The sequence below is a fragment of the Rhinolophus hipposideros genome (assembly GCF_964194185.1).
Source record: "Rhinolophus hipposideros genome assembly, chromosome: 14".
NCBI lineage: Eukaryota > Metazoa > Chordata > Mammalia > Chiroptera > Rhinolophidae > Rhinolophus > Rhinolophus hipposideros.
Window position 1 is genome coordinate 34356481 of NC_138060.1, and position 23112 is coordinate 34379592.

The 23112-nt window shown below is 48.5% G+C and overlaps 1 protein-coding gene across 1 annotated transcript in view; it reads left to right on the plus strand.

The window, feature by feature from the left end:
* The window catches only part of SLCO2A1 (solute carrier organic anion transporter family member 2A1), an 85490-nt gene extending 71635 nt beyond the window's left edge, over positions 1–13855 (plus strand). Inside the window, exons 9-14 of the mRNA XM_081072317.1 lie at positions 819–1008; positions 2682–2847; positions 5183–5346; positions 8198–8262; positions 10813–10936; positions 11826–13855. Of these exons, the coding sequence (XP_080928443.1) occupies positions 819–1008; positions 2682–2847; positions 5183–5346; positions 8198–8262; positions 10813–10936; positions 11826–11946 (830 nt within the window). The 3' untranslated portion in view covers positions 11947–13855. The remainder of the gene's footprint in view (positions 1–818; positions 1009–2681; positions 2848–5182; positions 5347–8197; positions 8263–10812; positions 10937–11825) is intronic.
* The last annotated feature ends 9257 nt before the right edge of the window (positions 13856–23112 follow it).

The following is a 23112-nucleotide window of genomic DNA, read 5'->3' on the forward strand; positions in this document are numbered from 1 at the left end:
CAATCTAGAATGTTCTTGGCAGATTTCCGGGGCTTCTGTCATTCCAGTCAGGGGCAACAGAGGAAAGAGAGAGGATTGAATTTGGAGTTAGGTGAAATGCCTCCTGGCTTTGTTTCTCCTTCTCAAGGACTTGAATACATTTGCTTAGGTAAGGAGTATATGACCTGGTGATTCTCAACCCTAGCTGCACTTTAGGCTCCCCTGGAGAGCTTTGAAAAATACGGATGCCCAGGCCCCACCCCACATCAGTGAAAGCAGAGTAAGATCCAGCATCAGGGTTTCTTGCCACTGAGGTTGAGAAGTACTGATGTGGCCTCACTATGTACCCGAGTGAATCATTGGGTCCAATCCACAGGGTAGCTGGACCACATGGTTGTGGCAAGGTGGTCAGGGCATGACCTCCAACCTCCTGTGTGGCCGTTGGCTGTGACCTACCTCTTCTAGCTTCAGCCTCAGACTAGCACATGAGGGAGAGGACCCCACCAGTGTCTTGCTAACCCAGTGTGGTCACAGTGAGGATGCAATGAGGGACCAGGTAATGAAGGCGCTTAATAAATGCACATTCAACCCACATCCCTCTACCTGCGAGGACCCCATTTCTTTCTTTATTCTTTGCACCGGCAGGGCAGTGCTCTACAGAGAACTCTGTAAATGTGCCTGGAAGCCAGTAAATGTTCGGTTAATGTCAGATACTACTATTGCAATGGAACATATCAACTATTCCTTCAGGAAGCCGTGTGTGCCCCGTGGTCCAGTTCTATGTCCGGGTCCACATACACCCCAGGCCTGTGCACACAGACCAGCCTCTCTCTCTACAGGTGCTGTGAACCTCCCCGCTGCGGCCTTGGGGATGCTGTTTGGAGGAATCCTCATGAAGCGTTTTGTTTTCTCTCTACAAACCATTCCCCGGGTGGCTGCCAGCATCATCACCATCTCTATGATCCTCTGTGCCCCTCTCTTCTTCATGGGATGCCCCACCCCAGCTGTGGCAGAGGTCTACCCACCCAGGTAATGGGAATGAGGCATGAGAAGATATCCTTTGCTAAGGCCAGAGCCTGGATCTGGCTCTCATATGTCTTCCTGTCTGCTTCCTCAACTTTCTTCTCTCCTTTTCACTAATCTCTTCTGTGGCAACTTAGAAAATGAGGTCTTGAATAGCATGCTTAATTATGAGAAGAAATCAGAGGGTCTTATTGGGCCACCAGCAATCAGGATGATGGTTCTATTTTTTAAGTAGCCCCAAAGACTAATTAGTTTGGTTTCAGAATGAATCTGTGGAGCTGTGACCCTCACAAACCAGGAAATAAGCTATGTTTAGCATCAGCTCCATGCCGACTAGAATTACAGAGTCTCATTGAGCTGCTGAAGAAAGATGAGAGAAGGAGACTTGAGAAGATCTGGAAAAGAACAATGAAAGTGATGGCAGACTTGAAAAATTAGGTCAGGTGAGGAAGAGGGCAGGGAAAGTATACCTGTCGGTTTGCATAAAGCAACAGGGTTCTAAGTTTTAAGTCTGATTTTATGTTCAGGAAGAGCTTTAGAGGCCTGTGAGGGGCGGATGCTGAGCAGGGAGCATTTAATTTTTTTCTGGGTGCTACCTTTCAACCACCTTTTCTTTTAAATTTTGCCTAATGAGGTTACAACATTTGGAGTTGCGGTACCTTACAGCCGTGGTGTTTTCTCTCTAAAATAGCCTCTTCTGTCTTTGGTGGGTGATGGAGAGAAGGGGTACTTGGGAAGAGAGGGTTGCTCGGGATGGGAACACCTATTCCCAGTTTATATTGTTCTTCTGCAGGCTGACAATGGGTTGAGAGAAGCTGTAAAGGCTTTGGGCCTTTTGGTGGCTTTCGCTAGGAGTTTAGCCCAGGGTTTTGTCATCAGATGAGGTTCCAGTTCTGGCACCGCTCTTACTAGTTGGGGAGTTACTTTACTTATCTCATCTGCAGTGTTCTCATCCATAAACGGGGCATGATCATTACAGAGCTATTGTGATGACTGTGTATGAAAAGCCCCTGGGCACAGTGCCTGGCAAATAGGAGATGCCCCATTAACGTTAACTATCATTAATATATTATTTTAGCAAAGCTCTGGACTGTAGTTTGTCAACCCTATCCCAACCCACCTCAAAAAAGATCAATATCAGATATGGGGGATGGTGGGAATGGTGAGGTCAGCCAGTGAAATCCCCTTGGTTGAAGCTCAAGGGGATGGAGGGATCTGGGCAATGTATGCATAGACCCAGAGACAGGAGCCTTCTAGACTCCACATTGCCTCAAGGGACCCCAGCCTATCCCTCCACCTGAGCCCAGGCGGAAGAGAAAGGAAGGGAAACATTGCTTGTGACTTTTGTGTAGCACCTGCCATCTCTCTTATGAGAGTCCTGATTGGTTGTTTGTCTTGGCCTCTCCTGCAGTGGGGGCTTTGCTGACCAAGACTTTCTCACTAGGAGTTGGTGGGTTTGGGCTCCTAGCGGCAGAAGAAACAGAGAGGTGTCAGGAACACTCACCAGCAGCCAATTCACCGTTCACCCCAGTGGGCATAATTCAGATCCCAGGGTGGCACTGGCCCAAGACAAACAAAGACGCACCCGCACGCTAAGCAGGCGGGAGCTCACACTGCGCTGGAGAGATTTTGCTTTGGTCTTGCTTTGTTTGAGTCCACGTTTCCTGTTCTGCTGGCAGCACACCAAGTTCTATACGTCCTCAGCCTCCCGCCTGCCGCAGGGACTGCTCGTGCCCGGATTCCATCTTCCACCCGGTCTGTGGAGACAATGGGGTAGAGTACCTCTCCCCGTGCCATGCTGGCTGCAGCCACATCAATATCAGCTCTGTCGCCTCCAAGCAACGGGTAAGGGGTCCTCGCGCTCAGTGTGTGCCCTCGCAGACCGCTCCGAGGCTCCAAGATGGGCAGGACGCCACCCACACCATCCTCCTGCCCCGAATCCTGGCCTCTGGACCACACCTGCCGTCTCTCCACCTTCCCCTCCCCTAAGGTCATGACCAGATGCCTACAGCCCAAAGTCAATTAAAGATTGGCCAATGTTCAACAAATGCTCATTCCTGAGGTTAGGAGAAGAAACCAGCCCAAGCACTCCTTCAGTGGAGGCTTTCTAGTCTCATCCTCACAGATCCTAATGGGCATCTTTGGGTCCTGCATCCTGGCTGTGCTAGAAAGCCACAGGGACAGGCCCACATAAGTCAAGGGCAGAGGTTCCTCTGGGATGTAGACCTGGAAGTTTAGAGTTGGAAGTGGTGATCAAGGGCATTGAGTTCATCCCCTCAGCTCCCAGGTGTGGCCACACAACTGAGTCTAGGACTCAGGACCCTGTCTCAGCCTGGGGGCACATCTGTTCAAGGGCACGTACCTCCTAGCCACCAGCCTTCCACTCATGCAGCCCACGTTTACTATACTAACTTGTTGAGGTCCTATCGGCCCTCTGGCTCCTGACCTTCTAGAATCAGTCAGCAGCAAACCACCTGAGTCTCCTGTTCAGTTATTCACTAGATACTTAGTGGATACCCGGCACAGCCATGGGTGCTGAGGATTCAGTGACGAACCCATCAGACATTGTCCCTGCCCTCATAGAGTTTGTATTCTATCAAATACATGCAAAAGATAGTTTTAGAAAGAAGTAACCCATGCCATCAAGAGAGTTAATGGACAGCGAGTGCCTGGGGGCCTCCCAAAGAGGTGACTTTAGAACGCAGCAACCAGAAGACACCCCTCTGAAGACCTGGGAGTGAAGCATTCCAGCCAGAGGAACAGCAAGCGCAGCCCCCAGGGAGTGAACGAGCTGGGTGTAGGAGAGAAGAAAGGAGGTCAGGTTGGCCCTGAGGAAGAGTATCACACACAGCTGGGTCAGGGAGCGGACAGGGGCCACAGCCAGGCAAGCCAGGTTTAGGAGTTGGGTGTTCTTTTTCCTACGAGCAGTGGGAAGTCTGTGTAGTTCCCCTAAGGAGAGGAATACACCTTATTCCCTTAAGGGCATTGTGTTGAGGGCATGGGCCAGGCTAGCCCCCACTTACCATCCTCCTCTCAGAGGACAGGACAAGGCTACTTCCACAGCCACTCTGGGGGCAGAGGAGCGTAGGTCTCAGGCAAAGGGAAGACAAGAAGCTTGGACGAGATGCTCTCTCCAGTTGCTTTCTAGTCGAAGGAGTATGTGATGACTTCTGTGGTTTTCTTATCTTTATGTGTATTTACTTATATCTCTGACTCACCTACTTTCAGAAAAAATCTTGACAAATTTCCAACAACAGCATGAACCATCCATTATCATAATATCAAGAAAAAAAATAGTAACTTATAATGGGAAAACTATCTATGTTTAAAAAATCCAGACTGAAGGAAGTAGCATATTCCATATTGTATGCAACTTATTTCTGAGCTCCCTAGCAGCCAAAATAAAGAGGGTGCATAGTTCCTGCTGTCTGGTAGAAGGAAGCATACTAGCTCATTAGTTCTGACCCTGGCCTTATAACTGCTTTGACACTTAAATGGTCTTAGGCTACTCCATCAGACACTGCAAGAGGGAAGGTGAAAACCACATGACACAGGCAGTGGCAGTGACCACCAAGGCAAGTTGTACAACATTATTGAGCCATCTGGTTTGCAGGCTTGAGACAGGCACCTTCTTCTCTAGAGGCCTTTACAGATAGGAGGGATTCCTCTCAGACCGGAAGCTCAGTGGGTTCAATTGTTATCACTGTTGTCTGCTAGTCGTATTCATACCCTCCTTCCCCTCCTTGCGTTAAACACACAAACTGCAAAAACAACAACCCACAAAACCACTGCTGCTAGGTGGGCTGGCCCAGAGGACAGCTTTTCCAGCCCCTGGTCCCAAGATGGGTGGTCCTCGATTGGCAGTGGAATCCTGCATGTCCTGCTGTGGATAGAAGGACTGGAGGTGCCCAGCCCCCGCTGGATGAATGCTTTTAGTGAAGATGGCTTCTATGGCCCAAACACTGGTCAGAGGGGGGCCTATGGGGCACCTTGAAACCCTCAACTGATGTCCTCTCCAGCCCTCCAAATCCAGCCTCACCCAGCTCCCCAGGGAACTCAGAGGGCAGAGGGGTTGAAACCTGAGGGACTGTCTGGCAAGAGCTGGCCCAGGCATTTGAAGTGTGTGCAAATGAAGTAATAACCGCAGCTTTTCCGCTTTCTCCTCCCTCTCCTTTTCAAGGTCTATTTGAACTGCAGCTGTGTGACCGGGGGATCTGCTTCAGCCAAGACAGGGTCGTGCCCCATCCCTTGTGCCCACTTCCTGCTCCCATCCATCTTCCTCATCTCCTTCGTGGCCCTCATCGCCTGTATTTCCCACAATCCCCTCTACATGATGGTTCTGCGGTGAGTGCGTCTCCTCCCCCCACGTTTCCTTTCGCTTTGCGCCCAGCTGCCCACTTCTCATCTCTTCTACCTTTTCTGGTCCTCAGAGTCCTTTGAATGCGAGGGTGCAATGTTCTCATCTGGGTGAGAGGGGGAGACGACCCTGATACGACAGTGCTGCCCCCCCATGCTAGGCTCTGTGTGGATCCCCTCACCGCACCCCCCTTCCACAGCCCTGTTACACCTCCATTCTGCACTTGGGAGACCACTAGCCCAGGAGGGCAGAGCCACGGGATGAGACCAGACTGCCTGGCTCCATGCTGTGGAAATGCCTGTGGATTTATTTACTTATTTTTAAATCCTAAAAGAACTGAGAGGTTCTGGAGAACTCAGTTGAATGCACGAAATCGAGGACGAGAATAGGGGAATTCCAGAAGCAGAATGAGGGCTATGGGAAAGGATGAAAATGAGAAAAGCCCAGTGTGCTAGGAGCCAGGACTAAGTTCTCAGGTCAGAAGGGAGAGGCAGACCAAGGCAGGAGGGTGGAGAGGTGTCCCATTACAGGGATCCCTGAAGTGCTTCTGAAGGTTTGACAGGGAATGACCCTCCCTTCACCTCACCCTCTGCAGAGGAGAAAACAACATTTCAATCAAGTTCACCGAACCCGTCCCCTGCCTATCTCCCTCCTTTCCTCACCCATCACAAACAGAAAGGGAAAAACACAGGATTTGCATACCCTGAACTCCACAAGAACGCCAGACACGCTCAGAGCCCACGGGGTCATCTTTCTCACACCATCGTTACCCTCTTCTTTAACACTCCTCATACTGTGCATGCTGAGGCCCTTGAGTGGGGTGCCCGTCTTGCACCCCAAGTCTGATGGACCGTGCTGGACCCTCTGACCCTGAGAAAGATCTGTGGGTGGCCATGACAGCAAAAGGAAACAGGATAAAGAAATTTCATGGAGCGGGGTATGTGAGCATTGTAGGGGGGGCAATCTCTGTCAGATCACCTCCCAGAGGATTTCTGTCAAGCCCCAGAGATGGGGACATAGTGGAAGAAAGGCATAATTTAAACCACAGGATGGCTTTTTCTAGAAAATCTCTCCCTTCCAAGTCTGGTCAGTGGCTGGAGTGAAACTGGAGAAGAGGCCCCAGGATCCCCAAATGGATTACAGCTAAATCCCACTGGGAAAGATGAAAGAATGGATGCTATTTAGTCTGAAGGAAGTGAGGCTGAAAGATGACTTTGTAGGAAACCCAGGCATGATTATATCAGTCTTGGCCCCCAATGAGGCAGGGGAATACAGGCTGGGAGTGAAGTTTTGCTGAAAAGATGGAAGGAGAATGGCCAAAAACCAGCATTAATTCAAGGTAGAAGGGAGCAGAGATCAGAAAGGGCTGAAGAAGATCTCCATCAGAAGCCAAATTGGGGTACCCCAGTACCATTTGGTTGAGAACCTAGGGAATCTGCCTGGGGAGGAGGACAAGACCGGCATCTGTTACAGATTGGGTCATTGGAGGGGCCTGCAGGCACAAAGGGAGCAGCCATTAAATTGGGATTTGAGGCACTTTCCATTGGGGGGGTCTCAGTGGATGTCTCTTTCCCCTGTCACAAACCCAGTGAGCACCAGGCCACCCCTCAGAGACATCGGAAGAAGGCCTCTTCCCACTTGACTTCTGGTTCCTTTCCTTGCTGTCTCCTCAGCCCCAAGTGCTTTTCCCCAACAAGCACCCACCCCGGAGTGTGTGTGCTCAGAGCGCAGAGAAGGCCGGTGCCTCTGCTGGCCAGCTTCTGGCTCCCCACCTTGTGTTTGGGGGGGTCCTCCCTCTTTGCTCTGCTGGGATGGCAGAACCTGGCAATGCTACCTGCAGATAGACCCTTCTCTTTCTCTCTCTCTCTCTGCCTCTCTCTCTCTCTCTCTCTCTCTCTCTCTCTGTCTCTCTGTCTGTCTGTCTGTCTCTGTCTGTCTGTCTCTGTCTGTCTCTCTGTCTCTCTCTGTCTCTGTCTCTCTGTCTCTCTCTCTGTCTCTCTCTCTGTCTCTGTCTTTCTGTCTCTCTGTCTGTCTCTCTCTCTCTCTCTCTCTCCCTTTCTTTCTCTCTTTCTCTCTCTCTCTCTCCTTCCTCAGCCAAACACTTCTCCCCTCTTACAGGAAAAAGGGCAGGGGCAGGGATGGCTGCATCATTTGCAGGACCCAGTGCAAAAGGAAAATGCGAGGCTCTGGCTCGAAAACTGTTAAGAATTTCAAGACAGCCACAGGACAGCATTAAACGAAACTCGGGGCCTTGCTGAGAGTGGGGCTGCCCAGGTCGCACGCCTACAAAGCTGGCCCTAGGTAGTGGATTCTTTTAATTGCACACAGACATCTACAGCCCCGGGCCCTAATTACACTTTGCATCAGGGCTGCCTTTCATTACTCTAAAACACTCGATGGGTGTTGTTCAGACCTGCTGCTATAAACACACCCTCGAGCTTCCTTCTCTTCGCGCCCAGCTTCTTCTGCCCGCTGCCTCTTGAACGGGGCTTTGAAAATCACAGAGACCAGTGGTTCTCAAACTTGAGTGTACACCGGAATCTCCTGGAGGGCGTCCTATGACACAGGAGGGCCCCTCCCCAGCATATCTGATCCTTAGGTCTGAGGTAGGGCCTGCGTTTCTCATAAGTTCCCAGGGAATGCTGATGCTGCTGGTTCAGCCATCATGCTCTGGGAACCTGATACAAATGACAGAAGTACTCGGCTGAGGTGAATTCAATCAGCCAGGAGGCACGTCAAGCTGCTTGAGGGCAGGTCTGACTGAGGCTGGCTGCCCCTGACGGAGGGAAGGCACAGCCCCGAGTCCTCCCACTGCTGAGTTCCTCTTTTCCTTTTCAGTGTGGTGAACCAGGAAGAAAAGTCATTTGCCATTGGGGTACAGTTTTTGCTGATGCGCCTGCTGGGTAAGTGTCAAAGACACCCCCTTCCTGAGGAGTGGCCCCAGGACATCTGAGGGTGATGGGATTCAGGGCAGGGATGGGGAAAGCCCTCTCTCATCTCTGTTGTAAAGAGAACCTTTGCACAATCAACGCAACCCCAAATGCCAAAACCGTGTAAGAGCAATTTCCCCGTTACTTGTGCTTAGAAAAGATTCCTCCTGTGGTGTTAATTCCAAATTAAATTATGGAAGAAAAATGAAAAGCAGGCACAGCTGAGAATACCTAATAGAGAATTGAAGACAGGTATTTTAAATCTCTCTCAAGAACTCACTGTAGGAACAAAACCATGAGTCCCTGTCCCAAACAGAATGGCAGCTGAGCCCAGCCCTGGCTTCCCTCCATTTCACAAAATTCACTCCTCCTATCACCATTCAGCAAATGTTTTTCCATGCTTGCGGGGGCCCTGTGACAGCAAACCCTACTTGTCCTCAAGCAGCCCAGAGCCTTTGGAAGAATGGAGCTGTGCATATGTGATCAAATAGTGCCCATGGGAGGGCGAGCTGCCTGCAGAGAGAAGGGCACGCCAGCCCTCCCTGGGTGCATAGATTGGGAGTGGGGACATGAGTGGGCCGAGCTGGCACATGGCAGGCTCTTTCCCAGACTGCTTATGCCGGACATTCCCTTCTTGATACATCTAGGTACTAGATAAACACAAGGCACGAATTTGGAAACCCTTGCAGTGACAGGTAAATGAAGTAAAGGGACTGGATTCAACTGAGGCCGTGTTTATGAAGGACCTAGTGGGTGCGCACTGCAGTGGGGAGTATGACAATTGCAGTGTGAAGGGACTTCAGTTACTATCGAGGTATACTTTCTGACCTCAAATGCTGAGCTTCCTACCGAGCCCAGTGTGCCTTATTATCCAGGAGCCAGGTCTGCATTTGGCCCTATGGCGTCTTCCATTACCATTCTGGGGTGTGTTGGTGATGTGACCTCCTGGGCCAGCTGAGCTCCCGGGAGCCTTTGCAGGGCCCTCTCCAACTGAGGTTCGGTGAGGTGTTCAGATGATAAAGAACGAACCGGCTGCAATGGGATTTCTTGGCCTTGGGCCACTTGCTCCTCTTGCCTCTGTAGAGCCCATGCAGACCTTGCTCCTCTGGGTCTGAATTACAAGCACAGATGACACAGGGCAGTGGGATCCACCGTGTCCTGGCGGCAGAGGTGCTGTCATCATCACAGCTCCTTGTTTTCATTTATAAACTCGTATATGACTTGCTCTGAAACCTCTGTGAGAAGGAAATCCTGCATTCCGCCAAACCCACCCAGCAGGGCGGAGGGCTCAAAGACCCCTGGCCTGCCTCTCCCAGCCACCTGGAAAGGCTGCCGTCCCACTGCTCAAAGCACCAGCTGCCTTTGTTTTTTCTTTTGAGCCCAGACAACTCATTGTGGGGCCACGTTAGAAAACTGAGGCATGGAGGGATTCCATTTATCTATTCCAAGAACGCAATTCCACTCTGGGGTAGGAAAAAGGACTTCATATTTATGAACCCCAACAAGTTTTACCCACTGGGACTTGGTTAAAAAATTTTCTGGACTTCATTTCTATTTAGGGAACATCATTGGAGGTCAGTCTTTATGGTCAGTTTCAATCTCCTGTTCACCTGGAGACTAGGGAATGAGCAGGGTCTGAGGAGAGACGATGGTTCTGGAAGGTTCCTGCTTATGGGGGGAGCCACAAGCAGAAGCTGGCCTCTTTCTTTCCTGGGGAAGCAGCTTCTGACAGGGCCCTGAACAGAGTCTGAGAGGCTGTTCTCAGCACAGTGGTTCTGAGAATGGGGTGGCCTGACTTGCCCTGGGTGCGGATACCAGATGGACCCCTCCCTAGTCCAATCACTGTGTAGGACTCTAGTTAACAATCCAAGGGCCATTGGAATATTGAACAGGGCTAAGGCATAGCCCCTGCTGGACCAGGTCTCACCACTCAGCTTCGAGGAAGCTCAGGGTGTTTGGGGCAGAGGCTCTAAGCAGCCAGGGTGTTGGGGTTCTTCTGGGGGTGCTGTCTGAACCAGCAGTAGCAGGGGCAGCTTGGTGTACTGGAAGAACATGGGATTCGAACCTTGGTAAATTAGGGTTCAAAGTCCAGCCCTCTTAGCTACTTGATGTTGAGCTCACCAAATGCATCTTCCTCCTCATTAAAATGAGGGCACCCACCCACCCTAAGACCCTCCTGCCACACAGTGGAGGTCAGCATATTTCCACTTGGCTCCAATCCCAAATATGGGAACTATGTCATCTGTGCACTGGCATCAAGGTGATCTCTGTGACTCACTGTGCCCTGCAGGGATGGCTCAGGTCTGTTTTCTCCTCTAAGCTCCAGTGAAAGGGGAACTCAGGCTTCACAGAAAGCTATTCTGCTTCCCAAAGTCACTGTGATGCCCAGGGGCAGGGCAGAGCTGTTCTCATACCTGTGACTTGCAGGGGTGCTGGGAGACCTGGCTCCCCACCCTGCCAGGCACCTCTGCCTGCATCTCCACGTGACGTGAGCTCTCTGAACTCTCTTCCCGCTAATGCCAGCGTGGCTGCCATCTCCCGCCCTCTACGGCCTCACCATTGACTATTCCTGCATCCGGTGGAACTTTCAGTGCTCAGGGAGGCGAGGGGCCTGTGCCTACTATGACAATGATGCTCTCCGAAACAGGTGAGGACCCCGCATGCTGTGTGTCAAGGACGCCAGGCCCCACGTCTGAGCAAAGGGCAGTCCTCTGCTCTGGTGGCTGCTGTGGGGGCTGTCAGGCTTCCACGGGAGAGGACTGGAGGGGTGCGGGGCTCACAGAGAGCCGTCCACGTAACAAGACCCGGGAAATGCCCTGAGATGGACCCCAATCGGTGGTACCCACAGGCCCTTTAGAGGGACAGCAGCAGAAAGAAGTGGGTCAAAGGGAAAGGGGATGGCTGAAGTCCGAGGGAGAGGCCATGGCTGTAGAATGATGATGCCAGGCCAGCCTCCCACGACTCCGAAAGAGGTGGCCCCATCATGGCTCCTGGCAGAGGTCAAGGGGAAGCTGGCCCAACCTGCCTCAGTGGGTCTGAGCCTAGCTATAGTGCCACTGACTTCTGCACGCCTTCCAGTGACCTCATCACACAGACAAGAAACAGCGGTGAAAGTAGGCTTGAGGGGGCTGGATGGGAGCTGGGAATGGTGTGAGTGGCACAGAAGGCCAGGAGAGGGCTGGACCAAGAGGGCAGTGAGAAGGCGCCCCTCTCCTGGCTTGCTGTGCGGACTGGACCCTCGGGCATGGCTGCAGTGTTGCCTTTGGCCACTGGGGGCGCCAGTGCAAGGACGAGGACCACTGGATTAGGAGTCCCATGCCTAGTCAGTCCCTGTGTGCTTCCTGGGAGGCTTGTGCCCTTGTGAATGAGTCAAAGGAATGAAGCAAATGTTCCCCGTCTGGGTGGTGATAGGTCCTTACCTGAGTGGTGACAACATATTCCCTGGGCAGCTGTGAGAATAATGCTGCTCTTCCCGGTGGCCGTGGCCACTGCGCCTCCACACGCCCTCACCAGTCCTGTGTCCTCCTGCCTCACAGGTACCTGGGCCTGCAGGTGGGCTACAAGGCTCTGGGCACCCTGCTGCTCTTCTTCATCAGCTGGCGGGTGAAGAAGAACAAGGAGTACAATGTGCAGGAGAAGGCTGCAGGCCTCATCTGACCCCGGCCCTTGGAACAATGTCACTCCGTTGGAGAGTGGGCCTGCCCCCCCCCACAGGCCTCGATTTACTAATGTTAGCATGTCCTTTCCTTTTCTGTTTTTTAAATAAGAAAGAAAACTCCAATCACCAATCGCCTTCCCTTCCTCCTTCCAAAGGCCCCTCCACAGGATTCCTTAGGGCCACTGAGCCCCTGGGCTGAATGGACACAGAGCTGAAGGTCCGGGTCTTCCCTGCCCCCTTGGGAGGGGCCCCCACATGCCCAGGCTTTCCTCAGTGCTGAGTCCTCCAGCAAGGATGCCCCCTGAGGCAGCCCCTGCCCCTTACCAGCCCTGTGGGGGGGTGGTTTCCTAAGTGCGTAGAGAAAAGGGCTATCTGCCCAGAGGAAGAAGGGAAATTGGGCTGTGTTATTAATGGCCACGACCAGGATAGGGGGTGGGGAAGCCTGGCTGTAGTAGCCACCGCTGCATCTGGGTCCAGCATCAGCATAAATCCCAAGAGGGGCTGGCTCCCCTCCTCTCAGATCCTGGCTTCCTGCCCCAAGAGGCCAATTTGGAAACTGCCATGTTGGGAAGTATGGCTAGCTGGTCCCCTGTCAGTTACACTCAGGCACCAGAGCAGGGATGGGTCATCCAAATGCTGTTCACATTAATTCTAGACCCTTCTGTACATGTGTCTGTGCGTGTTTATCTTTCTGATGGTATGTTTCAAACTGGGAAAGCCACACCATGGTGAAGACCTGACTAAGGCTATAATGTGACCATCATGCCCAGCCTCCCAGCCCCACAATGTGGGGACAAGTCTCCTCATCTCAGAGTGATGGGAAGACCCTCCCCAACGTTCCCTGGGGGCAGATGAGGTGGTTTCATATGTGGTTCCCTGTCTGGACTTCAGCCTGTATGCCACCCAGTAAAGAGAGGCACCCCGATGTCAGCAAAGCAATTGTGGAAGCCGAGGGAAGGTCAAATTGTCACCAAGCTGGATGCTGAGCTGCGGCCCACAAAATAGAAGTTTGACTGTCCTGGTTTCAAACATGCTTGAATTCATCAACATTTTCTCAGCCTCTTCTCTCTGCGCCCAGAAGTGGGCGCCTTCTGTGGGCCTGGATTGAGAGACACTGAAGCTGTGTGGTACAGGTTCAGAGTTAGAAGCCAGCAAAGGAGGCCTTTCATTTACAAATACATTTGTTACAGACTGACTTTGTGCAAGGCAGTGATAGTACATGGTTCTCTACTGAGCTTCTCTGAGTTCCCACCTCCCCACCTTCCATCTACCCTAGGACCTCCTCCCAGAGTGTGCTCGGTGGGCAATGGAGGGGGCAGGGGAGGCATAGCAAGGACCCAGAGATTGTCAACAGGATCTTGATATCATGTCCTACCAGACTGAACCTGTACCTGGCCCTTTGCCAGACAGAGACCTGGCTTACCATGTCCTCTGGAGCAGCTGGGTACTGGTCATTGCCACATGAGATCTCTTGAGTGCCACTCCTCTTGGAAGATCCCTCCAGAAGCATACCAGAAGCCACCTCCAGAAACACCTCATATGGTAGTAAGCCAAAAAATTTATGTCAACAGCTAAACTGCCATGAAGTCTTTGTGAAAGCCACTGTTACAGCAGCCTTATTTCGAAAACCACCAGCCTTATTTCCAAAGATCTCTCAGGAAGGGAGATTCCATGCAACCTCAGGGGCCAGTTTTAGCCCTGCTTGGAAAATGATTCCCTGCAACTAACCGTGGTCTCTCTTGCTGCAATTTAACCAAATTCTGGAGGCACTGCCTTCAGCTAAGCACATGAACAGTGAATGCCAACCTTCAGATTCTGGAAGATTTGTTGCCCTCCAAGCCTTATTCTATTATGATATTGCTATTAATATAATTTTACTATTGATGTAAGTTGGTCATGAATTTGTACTGTCATGTGTATCTGTCAGAGAGCAGATAGAACCTGCACCTTCTGGCCAGAGGAGGTACCATGTCTCAGGGACCTATGGTCATGGGGATGGGAGATAATATAACTCTCACCCCATCAGCCTGGTATAGAGCAGGCGGCAGGCGCTTTTTGTTCTTCAGTGAAGTTCTGCAGGTCAAAGGCCCATAGTGCTGGTCTCTCAGGAGGCCAGATCCCTGCCCTTGAGTTTATATCTAGAAGTGGGGTTTGACACAAATGGCCAAGTTCATGATACAAAACAGAGTTCATATCATAATCATCATTGATCACTTGGTTGCAGCCAACTACACCCCCACAGCAAATCTGTCCTCCCAACTGCCAGCAGGGAGTATAATGGTGTCACCTTCATTTCACTTCTACAGCAAAGCTTAACAAAATTCCTTGAGTGTTACACTCTCATAGAGGATGTTACTGAAATGCAGGTTTCCAACCCCTCCACCCAGCCTCAAAGTCTATTTCTGAGGGGGACCCAGGAGTGGCAATTTTAACTGGCACCTCGTCTGAGACTAATGTGGGTGGTTGTCAAACCCTCTGTGCTGGCTCATCAGTGTTGCACAGCCTCAGGGACACCCACATGTGCTTAGGCCACTGAGAAATTTACAGACTCGATAAGGCTCAAGCTCAAATGCAAACGAAGGATGACAAGGTGAAGGGGAGCCTACAAATCTGATTTCTTGAGTGGCTATAATCAGGAGCCAGTGGGCATGTAAAACAATCTAAGAGCTCACGTTTATATTAGGTTCTTACCAGTACTGACAGTGAAATTCTCTCTCTACAAGCTTGAGAGTACAAGATGTGTCACAGTTATTTCTTTAAATAAGTTATGTCTGACTTCAAGCCCTCATCCTGCTGACTGGCTGGAAAATCAACATCAACACTTCTTGGGTCTGGCTCCCAGAGCCACCTGTGTGTCCTTGGGTCCTACTGTCTTCGGTCCTTCTCAGTCTGAGGCCCCACACCTGCTTCTCCCCTGAGCCTGGACACCCTGCAGAGGCCAGATCCCAGAGCTAGAACCACTCCCTTGCACACCCCATCTAGGCCATCCTCCCTGGCCAGTCCTAGGAAGCCCACCCCTCGACCCCACTCATTCTCCCAGTCGTTCGGGGCTGAACAACAAGCCAGGAAAGGAAGGGTCTGCAGGAACCTTTTTATCCCATCCTTCCTTGAACATTCTTGGCGTAAGAGAGGGAAAATGCAGTGAGAATCCAACACCATAGCTCCATAAATTATGCTTTTGGCCTAAAGCCCTCTAGGGTTGTCCTCACCGTAGCCCCATGATGGAGGCCAGACTGATCTTAAGGCCCCGTTTGAAGATGAAGAATCTGAAATCGAGGAAGTAACCACTGTGGTCAACTTCATGCAAATAATAACTGGCCCGGCCTGGACTCAAACCAAGCTGCCCAGCCCTCTCTGTCTGTTCCAGCAGAGAACCAACGCTGTCTCCCCTACTGAGTCATTCTGAAATTGGGGGAAGCCCTTCTCTTCTCACTAAAGTTCAGTGGCCCGTGGGAGGAAGGGAGGGGTTCTACTGAGGGCCATGTGAGGTGGGAAAGAGCCAGGTAATATTTCATTTACGCACCTTCTTACTTCTTCAAGTAGCAAGACCATTACAACTGTTCATTAACCAGGGCTACTTTAGTCCTATAGCACTGTGAGTTACAGGAGAGTTGCAGAGAAAAGGGTCAAAGAGGAAAAAGGCTGTTAGGACAAAAGGCCCTGAGATATCTGTACGCAGACAGACCTTCAAGGGAATACCCCACCTGCTGACGAGTTCTCAGAGTCTTGCTTAGGAAACAAAGCCATATTGTGATTTTTTTTCCCAACCACTCTCAAAGATGGAGAGATACTGTTAAGCTGGGAGCTGAACCCAGTCAGTATCAATTAAGATTAAAATATTTTATTACAAATTCCCAGACACCGGCAGGGGCTGTGTGTTTGTGGAGAGAGAGAGAGAGAGAGAGAGAGAGAGAGAGAGAGAGAGAGAGAGAGAAACCTTGCGAGTCCAGGAGAGAAATTCTATCTTTTACAACCATAGGAACTAAATACCTGGGAGAAAGATCTATCTTTACTTTTTCCCATTCAGGGCCTAGGAGAAGGGCCTCAGCGCCTAGCCAACCAATCCCAGGAAGGTATTCCTAGCTCAGGGACCTCTCCTGGAGTCTACACTGGGAGGGACCCCTAAGTGAGCCATGCTATACCCTCCGGGAGCAGTCCTTTCTATCCTCCCTACACACTCACAGGAGCCCCCACCTCACATAATTGCGGGAACCCCCCATTTGCACCCTCCCTCTTGGCCAGTGCTCCAAGGCTGCCCCAGCCCAAGGTGGGGTGGAAGCCTCTCTATCCCTTCCTTTTCATCCCACCTCCTCTCTTTCCCCATTGGGGCACTGGAAGCCCACGCTTGGAGCTGGGAGTCAGAAGGCTCAGTCTCAGGGCACAGTGGGGCAGCTAATTTAAAGGGGCGTCTATTCAGGTCCCCAATGTATTGTTAACCCCTTCTATTGGCTCTGTGGTCCATCCATGTACCATACACCAGGCAATCCCTTTTATGGATGCCAAATCCATAAAAAGGACCTCGGAAGTCCCAGGTAGGGACGAACGTTTGTTTAAGTCTTGGTCTTCTATATACCTCACGACCCAGGAGGTATGGATGAGTAGTAGCTCTCCCTTGGGTCCACACCGCGAAAGGCCAGAGATAGGTTTCACACTGTGCCTGCCTGGCTCCTTGACCGGAGCAGCCTCTCCAGACACACCGAGATTCCAGAAGGGCTCCTACAGCCCTTCAGTAGCTCAGGTGTGTTGCGCGCTGAGACACTGTCCTGAGTGCTTTCCGTAAATTTGCGCCTTTAATCGTCACCACAGCCCTGTCAGGTGCAGTTATCGTGCTATTTCACAGACCAGGAACCTGAGGCGCAGCAGATCGTGGTCTTGGCTCCTTTTCTCTCATCTCCACCTAGAAGGTGGAGGAACGCCTGTGCTGAGCTCGGCAGAGCTATGCTTCGCGGGGCCGCGGGAGCCAGGCGGAGTGGCCGTCGGCCACCAGAGGGCGCCGCCCGCACGGCAGGCATCCTGCCCTGAGACCCAGGAGGCCATGCCCGCAGGCCAAACCGGCCAGGGGGAGACCCGCTCTGCGTCCGACCGCACGCTGTGCTGGGGCTCCCCACCTGGCCCCACGCCTCCGACCACGCAGCGTTCCCGCCTGGCGCCCTGGGTCCTGCGGGGCTCCCCCCCCCCCCCCCCCCCCGCCTACCGCCCTCCTGCCTCCCCCTACTCTGGCCACCAGATTGAGCCCGCAAGTGCCTGCTCACTGGACATGGCCTTGAGAAGATCTTCTTTCCCTCGCCCATGACAAAGCACCATTTAGTCTATCTCTAGTTACAGTACGAAAATGTAATAAATACATTAAAGAACAAGGAAAGTAGAGAAAAAGATGCCAGGAAGCACCGCGAGTGCCCATGGGCACCCAAGGCTTCCCCCTACGCCCTCTGCCCCATCATGTGCGGTCATTCCCACTCAGATGCAGTCACAGCTTTCCCCACAGTGTCACCATCTGGCAGCCACCACTCCTTCGCTGCAGGGGGCTCAGGGAGTCTCCTTTCTCCAGTTCCCAGACCCCCTCCTTCCTGGGGCCTGGCCTTGAGTTAAGAGTGGTCATCACAGATAACCGTGTATCTGTATCCCGGGTACTGTCTATCGTGTCCAAGTGCCATCCTGTCACAGACTCGGGCTCTGGGCAAGGGCTGGGCACTAGGCCTGTGGGGGCAAACAAGTCAAACCGAACCCCTTCCCACTTGGAATTTACAACTTGGGAAGGAAGACAGACATAACCAAGAAAGCACACCAATTGTGTGGTTGCCGTTGGCTTACCAATTACAGGGTGACAGTGACCATAAGGAGAACTGCAGACAGATGGATGAGTGCATGGCAACACAGGGGGAAATGGTGGCACGTGGTGGTATCACCAAGGTGATAAAGGCCAGTTCCTTAGGAAATTGGGGATCAGGAAGAGAGGAGGTGGAGTCCAGCTGAATCTTGAAGGAAGGGGCAAGTTTATTAATCAGTCAGGAGCCTTAGAATGAAGGCATTCTGGGCAGAGGGGACTCAGGTGAAAAGCTTGATGTATGTTTGCCTGGAGGACGGGAAGTAGGTAGCGGACACAGGTACCAGTTGATGAAGGCAGAGTGTAGTGGGATGTAGGCTCTACAGGGAGGGTGTACCATGTACACCTCCTTTAGTCACTGGGGTGCTACCTGTGGGTAATGTGGAGCCACTGAGAGGCTTTCAACAGGCAAGATACAACTAGATTTCCAGATTTAAAAGGATACTGGAGCTGCACATGTACTTGAGAAAGGAAGCTTGGCTGGCAAAGGTAAGCTCTTTGGAGGAAGGCCTCCTTCTTGTCATTATGGCCACTGTGAGGGGTGCACTGGTACCAGAAATCAGAGCTTGGATGCTCCAGCTAGTCCAGAGCCAACTGCAGGACCAGCGAGCAGCAGGAGCGTCCCAGCTACACAGAGGCTCCTGGCAGCCAGGCTGAGTGCTGCCCAGAGTGCCAGGGGTTAGCACGAGGCTGTGCTAGAGCTGGACCCTGCACCAGAAGGTGCCTTGCTATAAAGCAAACTGTGTGTCCCTGAGCCCAGCACATGGGTTCTAATTGGCCCACGTGACATTTATATTTTTAAACAAGCTACAAACACTGTGAGAGTTTGAATCTCAGGTTTTCTCCTGAAAAACGCTGGGCCAGCACTCGAGCCTGATGACAAGGGATTGGAGCTGGTAGAGGCCACCCCCACAGCTGGTCCCTGTACTTTTAGGGTTGCTACTACTGTCCCCACGTCACCTGCTTGGCCTATGTAGATATTTGAATTTTCATACACACACCCTTAACGAGTCAGGCTAAGCCACCAGAAATCCAAGTGAATATTGAAAAAGACTAGTCCAGGACGAGGACTCTGGAGAAGGAGGAAAGGGCTGTGTTTGACAAATGACAACCAGGGATTGGCTGAAATAATTACTGCTTGCCCGTAGAAGATGTGAGGAATCAGTGGTAACTGCCAGGTGACTGATTTGGGCCTGAACAATAAAGTCCAAACTGAGCTCCCTATCTTTCTCCCTAAACCTCCTTTCACTGACTTTCCCATTTCATGTAATGGCACTCCAGCCTTCTAGTTGATTAGACCAAAAACTTGAAGACAATAGAAAATAAGCTTTTAAAAAAATCAACTTATTGACATATAATTTGCATATAATCAAAAGCGCTAATTTTAAGCCTACTTACTGTTTGATGAATTTTGACAAATGTATACAACCATGCAATCACCATTTTAATCCAGATATAGAACATTTCCATGATCCCAGAAGATTTGTTGATACCCCTTTGCAGTTAATATTACCCACCCCCATCTCGTCCTTCCTCTTTGTGCAAGCAACCACTGCTATGCTTTATTTCACTACGGATTAACTTTACTTGTTCTAGAATTTCATATAAATAGGGTCATACAATACATACTCTTGTGTTAAGCTCCTTTTGTTTAGCACAATGTTTCTGAGATTCATTCATGTGGTTGTATGTATAAGTAGTTCATTCCTTTTTTATTTCTGAGTAGTATTGGATGAGTATAACATAATTTGTTTATGCATTCACCTGGGCATTTAGGTTGTTTACATTTTTTTTCTATCATGAATAAAACTGCTATGAATATTTGTGCACAAGTCTTTTTGTGGATCCATGTTTTCCTTTCTCTTGGGGAAATACCTAGGAGTGAAAATTGCTAATAGGGTATGTGTATGGTTAGCTTTATAAGAAACTGTTTCCAAAATCAAAATTGGAAAACCCTACTAATGATCTCTAAACTAGAGTACAAGTAGCACTAAGCATTAAAAAAATTGATAAATCTAACTACATTAAAATTAAATACTTCTTTTCATCAAAAACACCATTAAAAGAATGAAACAGCAAGGCACAGAAAAGAAAAAGAGATTTCCAACTTATACAACAGACAAAAGACTTGTATCCAGAATCTGTACATAAAACTCCTATACACGTAAACAAGAAAAAGATACACCCAATAGAGAAATGGGCAAAAGGCTTGAAAAGATGCTTCACAAAAGAGGGTATATCCAGATGGCCAACAAATACATTAAAGTGTACTTAATATCATTAGTCATCAAGGAAATGAAACTTAAAACTATAACATGATTCCACTACATTTCCACCAGAACGGCTAAAGTGAAAAAGACTGGTAATAATATTGGCAAGAGTATGGAGCAATAGGAACTCTCATACATTGCTGGTGGGAGTACAAACTGGTGCGATCGTTCCATCGTTTTTGAAAACATTGTCATTTTCTAAGCTAAAAATAAACACATATATACCATCTGACCCAGAAATGCCACCCCTAGGCATAAATACATTGCACATGTACACCGAGAGATGTGTACAAGATGTTTCATAACAATGTTGTTTGTTCGAGTCCCAATCTGGAAACATCACACACATATAGGCAGAGCAGACTCATGCATGTGCAATACAGACAACAATGAGTATAAATGAACTATAGGAACCACGGCATCATGGGTGAATCTGGCAAACATTTCATTGACTGAAAAACTAAAACATTACAGAATGCATATTCAGGGATTCCAAAACCAGGCAAACTAAACTGCCTTGTTATAAATCAGAAAAGTGATTACGTTGTGGAAGAAAGGCAGGCTTAGTAACTGAGAAGGGCGTGAGGGAGGCTTCTGTGATTGTAGAAATGTTCTACTTCTTGGACACCTGGGTATATTGTTTCATGATAATTCATTGCGCAGTACAGTTATCTTTTATTTACTTCTGTGTGTTATAGTTCACAGTATAAAAGTGTCAAAATGTTAGGCATATATCCGAGTTGGGCACTATTGTAACTGGACCATCACCCCATAGATAAAACATAGAAACATCCTTAAAGTAAAATTCCACGCCTAAGATTTGATTTTCCTAAGGTTTATTCAATTACAGATTTTGAGTAATTTTTTGAGTAACAATCAACACTCACGGTATAGTATACAATAGCATGTCATTAATACTATCTTTTTAAATAAATGGTCGTTGTATTGAAGGGCCCTCAAATGGAAAGCATTACCAGCTGTAAAACTTTTACCAATTTACCTTTATATTTATAATTTTTAAATAAGGGCCAATATTACTATGTTGCAAAGCTGGTACCACCTGCCCTGTAACTTATTTTTGACAGAGATGGCTTCCAACCAAAAGTCTATTTTTCTTAACTTTATAAAATAAAGACAAAACTTACTCTTATCCCCCACTTTCTCAGTTTGCACTGTCTAATGGGGGAGAAAACAAATTATGTGAGAAAAAAATAGGATTATCAGTTTTAACATTCAGCATAAATTATAACAACATTTTAATATTTACTGTGTGAAATTCATCTGGAACTTAAAGTGTTATAATTAATAGCTTTTTACCCCCCAAAATCCGCATATGTTTGTTCTCTCCTGTCACAGCACAATACTTGTTAACTGGAAGCTTAACCATTAATACATAGTTTCATTTTATATTCACAAGCTCCCTATTTCAAGAACAAAGTTTTTGGTTTTTTATAAAGTCCAGTCCTATATCCATGAATTTTGAAACTACATTTAATATGTTTACACACATCTTAGCATTTAAAAATCACACTCCTTCACCCAGCTTTCTGTGAGACTGCAAGGACCTGGAGCTGAGCTGCTCCCTCCACAACTGGATTAAAGGACAACGACTTGGAGCTGATGGGCCCTGGAGAAACACACTGTTCCCCAATATTCCCCAATAAAATTAAAAAAAAATCAGCCCCCTCTTAGCTTTGAGCTGGCAGGGGAATTTGCTGTGCTCCCAGCATCCCACCAGATGAAGCTCGGATCTGGGGAGGCTGGGCAACCACACCCCATGACTCTGTAATTGTCATGAAAGAGATTCTATGTTTTACTTTAAAATGAATATGCTACAAATTCTTGCATTTACATTTTTTAAGGAAGAAAGCTTACTATTAAATGTCGTTCTCCAGAGACGCTGCTTAGTTTATATGCTCTCAGATGAATTATAACAAAGTCAGAAAGGACATAGTTAAGGATTACTTGTCAAAGTTGTGAGCGTTGTGAGCAAGGTTGTGAGCATTGTGAGCAAATTCAATTTCCTACCATAAATCAAAATTTGCGACTCTAGATGAACATTCATAATTTTATAACAAGCATCTTAATAATTACACTTTTTCTCGAACAAACATGCAGAATAAAACAAGCATTGCAGCTTTTATGGCCTCAAGGTTAAGGGTTACATTCCAAAAAGAATTAACAGTAAGCCTAGAGTTAAACTGGGGAAGGTTAGACAGCACTCTTGCAAATAAACTACTTAAAGTAATGATGACAAGATTAGACTAAGCAGAGAATTAATTTCAAAATTTTTCTCTTTTATATGAAGGAAAACCAGTATGAGTTTTATAAAAAGAATGCATACTTATTATAAATTATGCAAGCACTCCTAGAGGTTAAAAAAATTCAAATGCCACTGCTCATAAATAATTAGCCTCTATATTAAGAGGATATCATTCTAGACATCTTTTCATGCATGTGTTCCAGAAAGACTAAATAGATATATTGAAATATTTTGACAAATATGTGATTGTTTTATATATGCTATTTGTAATGTTATTGCATTTAATTGCATTTGTATTTAAAACTTGAAAACGAAATCCGAAGGAATCTGAAAAAAATTATGCTATTTCAAATAAATGTTTTTTCACCTCAAGAGAGTATTTTTTAAAGATCCTTCTATAATTACAAAAGATTTTGAAGGAAAAAACACTGAGATTAGAATAATCGTTTTTATTACCGCCTATACGTCAATTTCAGCATTATCATTTGACTCCCTGATGTGAAAGATGCGGACATTAAATCCAGAACCTTCCTTTACCCTCCCCCACATCTTCACATATTATGATATTAATGTTATTACATAAATAGTATTTATGCTTTAGTTTATAACTGTAACTTGTAAAATGTTTTATATTATTTCAGATGTTTCCAAATCTTACCACAGCTTCTCCACTCCTGAAATCTTTGTTTTGATTTACAGAAATTTAACTTCAAATAAGACCTTTACCCCTACCAGCTCATGATATTTTTTAAGTGCTTATTTTCAATAATATTTCCCCTTAAAATTTTCACTCTAACGTGTGACTTAT